Consider the following 6,247-nt stretch of genomic DNA (forward strand, 5'->3'; position numbering starts at 1 on the left):
TAACTACATTGGTTTTAACCTCCAATCAAACTCGAGGGAAAAATCAGGAAAACAGAAAAGGAAGACACGCACCGCCTGGTTCACCTGTGCCAGAACCTATAGTGACCTCTTGTGGTAAATACTATTTACAGAGCTTTGGAGACCAATACCTTTTCCCGGGCTAGACACTGGAGAACAGAGAAGCATTGTTCCTCTGTGCCAGCAAACAGCCGTCACTCGCAATGGGAGTAAAAGACAAATACTAACTAAACTAAAGGATTTCTTGTTGGAAGTCTACTCAGTCGCTGTCAATGAAAATATTGCTTTCTTCTATTAAAAAATACAGTGTCTTACCTGGTTCTTTCAGTAGGGCAGTTAAAGAATGGCTGGGGACATGGAGTTCTTACACACCCCTACTTCTGGAATCAAGCAAAAGATAGACAAAGAGGGCAATTTCTACCGAAGACAAGAGTGAACTGGGATAAACAGCATTGCTACTCATTACATAACACGGTATGGGCTCTAGAGCCAGAGACAATCCGCTGATTTATTTATGAATATAATTCAGGGAGTGGTCAGTATAATTTCCACCTCTATGATGTATTAAAAGTAAAAGTGATACATTATAAAACCTGGGTTAATCAATGCTTCAGACACTATGTGGTGCTGTCACTATTTCCCGAATAGCGGTTTAGATGTTAAAGAAAATCTCTCAAGAAAAAATATCATGAACATTATACAAAAAAAAAAAAAAAAAAAATCATGTTTTCACCATTTTTTACATTGGATACTTCTAAAAAGGTACAATAACTTTTTTTGTTTTATTTTTAAATAATTAGTTCTCTATTCTCCTATAGGTGCTCTTTTAAGATCTCAGTTTTTACAAATATTAATTATAGCAAAAAAATAATCTTGGATTTTCCTGTAAAAGGAGATTGAGTCAAGAAAGTGCTTGTACAACATAAAATATCTCAAGCCATAATGGAAAATCAAGTATATTGAACGTGTTCTCTTGCAGGATAAGTGGTTGATAAAATACTACCTTTTCTGTTTTCTTCTTTCCTGAGCCCCTTTTTTTTCCTCTAAAGAGAAAAACATTTCTAGTTTTTCATAATGTTTAAAATATTAGACAACAATAATCAAATTCTAATGAAAAGATATTAAATATGGTATGTGTAATATTTCAAAATGGCAACCTAGTTCACTGTCACTGACACTAATCATTTCTGCCTATTTGTTAAGGAATCAAAGACAACATACAAAGAAAACATGCTGCCCAAGGACATAGGTTGAAGGCCTTGGAAATGTTTTCTTTGGTTTGGTTTGGTTTGAATCTAAAATTTTACCTGTAACTCTTAAATACTCTTGCTTTCTTTCAGCTATTTACCCTCTACCCACAGGTTTACTGCTCCCTACAGCCCAATGTACACTGATGAATAGCTCGCATAAATAATTAAAATTTAAATAAGGGAAGATAGCCTAGTAATGTGCCAGCCTTGGGTTCAGTCAGTAAGCACTTGGGGCTGAGGCCTTCTATGAGACATTTCACAGATGTAATGAACGAGTTCCCAAACTTTCCGTTCCTAGCAACTCATTTTGAACCTCCCGGCCAAAAATGTATCTAAAATGTATCTTGCTATACAAAAATGTATCTTGCTATAACACTTACACTTTTGACCTTTATAACTTCTTAGACGATATCCACTAGAATCACGTGTTAAGAATTATTGTAATTCTTGTTATTTATCTAAAACTGATCTTATCTTTTATCTTAAAACTAAAAAGAGGAATTCCCTACTTGTACTAATTTTGGATTTGGCCATAAAGTATGTTTGTATCCACCCTACTCAATGGCCCTCATTATTTTATTTTATAGCCTTTGAATTACTAGTAACAATTTGAAATGCTTCCCCATAACAGACTGAGTCAACCAAATGAGGAGAATGAAAACCCGATCTCGAGAGGTGTAAAGGAACAGCAAACAGGAGCTCGTGCCACGGTAGGACACAGAATACAGCACTGTCTGTCTGGGAAATTGCAACTGAAGAGCTAGGAACTTTATTACGAAGTGCTCCAATTCAAAAGCTACATCAAAATAGACCACACTTCATGCTCCTTTGTTCCCTGTCATCAAGAAGCTCTCTGATGGCTCTCTAATTGGCTGAGATGTCTCATTGGCTGAGATTTCAGTTCATTCGTGATATCCATGGACAAATACATGCCTGATGTTTTTTCTCTGTGTCCAACACTCTTCCAAATCTGATATCCCCCCCCCAACTTTTCTGTGTCTCTGTTTCTGCATTTCTGTTACTTTCCACATCTCTCTTTTGCTCTTTGTGTGTGTGAAAGAGAGAGAGAGAGACAGTTTTTTCCAGTACCTCCATCTTTGTATCTGGGTGAATGGCTGTCTGTTTATCTCCGCACACCTCTCTGTGTAAATTTCTATTTCATCTGACACTCATTAAAAGATCTGATCTTTTCATAAGAAGAAAATGATGTTGTATCAGAAAGAGAAGCATTTCATGGGGTAAAGGTAAAGAGGCAACCCCAGCCTAGCTTTCTTCAATTTCTTTCTTTTCCACTAAAGCTCTGCCAACACTTCACTTTCAATGTGGTTAAGTTAGTGAATAATGAAATCTTCAATGTGACAAACCTCATCCATCTGTGAGAATCCTGAAGGGAATTTTCTCCGTTAGTCTCAATTAAATAATTTCTCAGAATGAATCTTTCTCTTTCTCTGCCAAATCATATAGAAATGGCAACAACTGTGAGACCCTCCCACATGGATGTGCAAACCAATTTAATACTGTAATTCTCAGTTTCTGGGGTTCTTCCGTAAAAGTAGTACTAAGACTTTCTAGTTTCTACTATCTACACATGCGCGTATACTCAGCTCACATGTCCAAAATATTTCAAACAGAGCTCAGAGGTTTTGAATAGTGGTTTTAAAAGTTAGCCATAAGCAATGAGAAGTGATATTTTAAATGTCAAAACAGATCAATTTTCATGTGCACTTGGTGTTGTTATCCATGGAAAGAAACATTAAACCAATGAAGTGATTATATAAGCGAGGTGTTGAAAAGATAAAACATTCATTAATTTGGATAGTAAACGTAAAATAGAAGCAGCAGAAGGAGGTATTTCTAAACCACATTAAGGTAAAGTCTTAATTTCTTGTATATCTGCAATAAGATATATTCTAAAAACTGGCTCATAGTTCCACTCTGTAGAAGTTTCCACCAAAGATGCTATAATTAGTCAACTTCAGTCAAGGAATTCTCAGCTTCTTTCTGGTTATTGTGCAGAGGAACAGAGAGTCTGTGTGCTTTATTTTTTAAGGCCTGCTCTGAAAAGTCCTCTCATAGACCAAACTGCATGGAGGTGAAATAACCCAAGAGGATAAGAAAGCTCAAATAAAATGTATGTGTCTTAAATAGTTGATCCTAATAATCTTTAAATTTCCCAAATGGGTTGTTTTAATAGTAACATCCCCTTGTACTCTAGATCTTTGCTTAATATACATAAAAGTAATGTACAAACATACAAATTGCCTACCATTATGAATTTGTATTTTGTATTATCATAAAAAAATCAAAAACATATTTGAAATCACACTGGAATGGCTAAAAATAGTATCAATTTTTTTTAATTAGACTGAAACTATTACCTACTTTTTCAACCAAAAAGTCTGCTCGAGACTTGTATAATACCAGGTGTTGACCAAAGTGGAAGAAAAAAAGTCACAAGCTTTGAATTAAAACCAAATATCATGGCAGAGATTTATGAAAAATACCTTGGGACACTTAAATATAGATAGTCCCAAAATCAGGGGAAATATTTGCAAGCCTAGTTTTAGAAGAGATCCTAATCGAAGAATTAGTATAATCTAGTCAACCGATTCAGGGAAAACATAATTGTATTTATTTTTTTAGTGTGACCCTCTCTTACCCACTAGGCAGAGAGCTTCCTGAGAACAGAAGTGTCTTCACCATTTCTTTTATCCAAAGGACCCCAGACAGTGTTTGTTGTATACGGCACCCAAATAAATATTGTTTCAATGAATGAGTAAACCATGAATTACAGAACTGCATCAGAGTATTTCCATTGCTCTACTATAATCAATATGCAGAAACATCTTTCTCGTAAGTCTCCAAACAAGAGATCTCAAAATAAAAAATAACCTCTGAAGGAAAAAACTTTAAAGGATACTTTACATATCTTGCTTATAAAATTGGAAATTATATAAAAGAATTAAAAAGACATAAAAGATGGAGATTTCAGTAACATGTGAAGTTTAGAAAGTCTTAAGATGTAAACTATATAACGATCCCGATTCAGAATATCTTGGAGGAAATGAATTTGTAAATGCATGGCATTTTAAAGACACTTTAAGGCAAGAAAACCTTAAAATCAGTAGCAAAGTAGAATGGCATTTCTAGAAATTCTTTCTCCAGTTACTTTAAAAGCACAGTAGCTATTGCTTCCCTTTTACATTTCTCCTGTTTACGTCAAATCAAATGTATCATATAGATTAATATAGACCAATGCACAATGAAAAAAATTAAATAAAGAAACTTTAAACATGAACTTAACCACAGTAATTGCCTTTCCATTTTTCAAGTACTGACTCTATTAGGTTCAACTCCAACTACTCTCCCCAGCACAAGGTTCCTTTCAGCAGTGTTCGTTGGGCCCAAAAGCCATTCCAGAGACTTAAATCTTATTAAGTAGCCACTTTCACAGCCATTCCCAACTTGAGGGGAAACCCTTCCACTAAGATTAACTCTAAGAATTTGATCAGTCCCTGAAGTGGACTTAGGGAAAAAATGTGGGGAAAGGATGAATAAGAAATATATCCCCCATCGAAACAAAAACTCAACTTTATTCTCCAGATGAACCTATACCCTACCAGCTCTCTCTTCCCTTCCTCCCCTTCTGGGCTCTGGACAGGTGGGAGGGAGGTGAGTATGTCTTGGAGAGGGGATGCAACTAACTTTCCTTCACCACCTAATTCTGCTCCCTACCCCAAATCAGGTCTGACTAGTAACTGAAGCCACCAGGTAGGGCTGTCTGCATCCCCCTCCCCCTTAGGAGAGGGATGGGATGGGATGGGGAGGATGGGGGGCGCGCGTGGGCAGGATGGAGGTGGGGGTGTTCTGAACTGCAACTCTTCTTACCGCTGGAGCGCCTGACGATGTTCTCCAAAAATGTGTTCTGCGGTGCCACCAGCCCTCTCTTGCCCCCCGGCATCCTGGGTCTGGAGAGCAGCGGCCAGGATCCGCGGCGGGGGAGGGGGGGATGCAGGAAGAGAAGGTGGAGGAAGAGGAGGAAAAGGTGGAGAAGATTGAGCCGAAAGAAGAGGGGGCGCGGCGGCGGCGACGGGGTCCCCTGACTGTGTCTCCAGCCCGACCCGGATGAGCAGCTCTGGGGAGGAGGACCAGGCAGTTCATGGTAGTAGCGCTCCCCCGGCCGCCGCTGCCCAGACTGTGGCGGTGCCGCACACGGGGCTAGGGAACTGCAGGCTCCGCGGGGCACAGTGCGCCTGCGCCGCCCCCGCTGTCGCTGTCCCGCCGGTGCTGATGCTGAAGCTGCTGCTGAGGCTGCTGCCGCGGCGGCGGTTGTCTGGGCGCGGACTCAGCATTTCTCCCGCTGCCCCGCGCGCCGGGGCCGGGGAGCGGGAAGTGTCAACTCAAGCCCTAGCTCCCAGTCCCTCTCAGTCCAGATCCGAACCCCTTTACTGAGCCTTCCTCTCCTCCTGCCCTTGCCCACCCCTCCCGCGCAGCTGGATCACGGCTGCCCAGCTGAGCCCAACTTCTGCCGGGCTGTGCGCCCGGTGGCCGCTCCTCTCTCCCCGGAGATCCAGACAAACGTTCGCTGTCCAATGGGGCCACGGAGCGGGAGAGGAAGTGAGAAGCGAGCAGGATGCCAGAGACAGAAATGGGCAGTCGGAGGGCTTACATCTCAGCTTCTCCCGCCGGGGTCCGGAGCCCCGGCTGCTCCCGAAGACGCGACTGTCAGGGCGAAGGTGTTGAGCAGCTCCCGCTCCAGCTGAGGCTGAGCGCCGAGCAGGGACTGACTGGGAGGCGCGCGGGGACGCAGAGCAGCCACCTGACGCTGCTACCGCCCCCCTCCGGGCTTTGGCGCCCGAAGCTCAACAGAAGAGCTGTCAGCACCCGCCCTGCCCCACTCCCAGGAGCCGGGGCCAGTTAGGGTCTGTGCGCTGAGAGCGCACGGGAATGGCCCCTGCGCCTCCGGCTGGAGCAGGCGC

The 6,247-nt window shown here is 41.9% G+C and overlaps 1 protein-coding gene across 1 annotated transcript in view; it reads right to left on the reverse strand.

The window, feature by feature from the left end:
- KCNH5 (potassium voltage-gated channel subfamily H member 5) overlaps positions 1-5,229 on the reverse strand; it is a 277,950-nt gene extending 272,721 nt beyond the window's left edge. The window contains exon 1 of the mRNA XM_045810529.2: positions 5,157-5,229. Within this exon, the coding sequence (XP_045666485.1) occupies positions 5,157-5,229 (73 nt within the window). The remainder of the gene's footprint in view (positions 1-5,156) is intronic.
- Between the last annotated feature and the right edge of the window lie 1,018 nt (positions 5,230-6,247).

Source organism: Ursus americanus, chromosome 26 (genome assembly GCF_024610735.1).
Source record: "Ursus americanus isolate L20-20 chromosome 26, mUrsAme1.1.p, whole genome shotgun sequence".
NCBI classification, from domain to species: Eukaryota; Metazoa; Chordata; class Mammalia; order Carnivora; family Ursidae; genus Ursus; species Ursus americanus.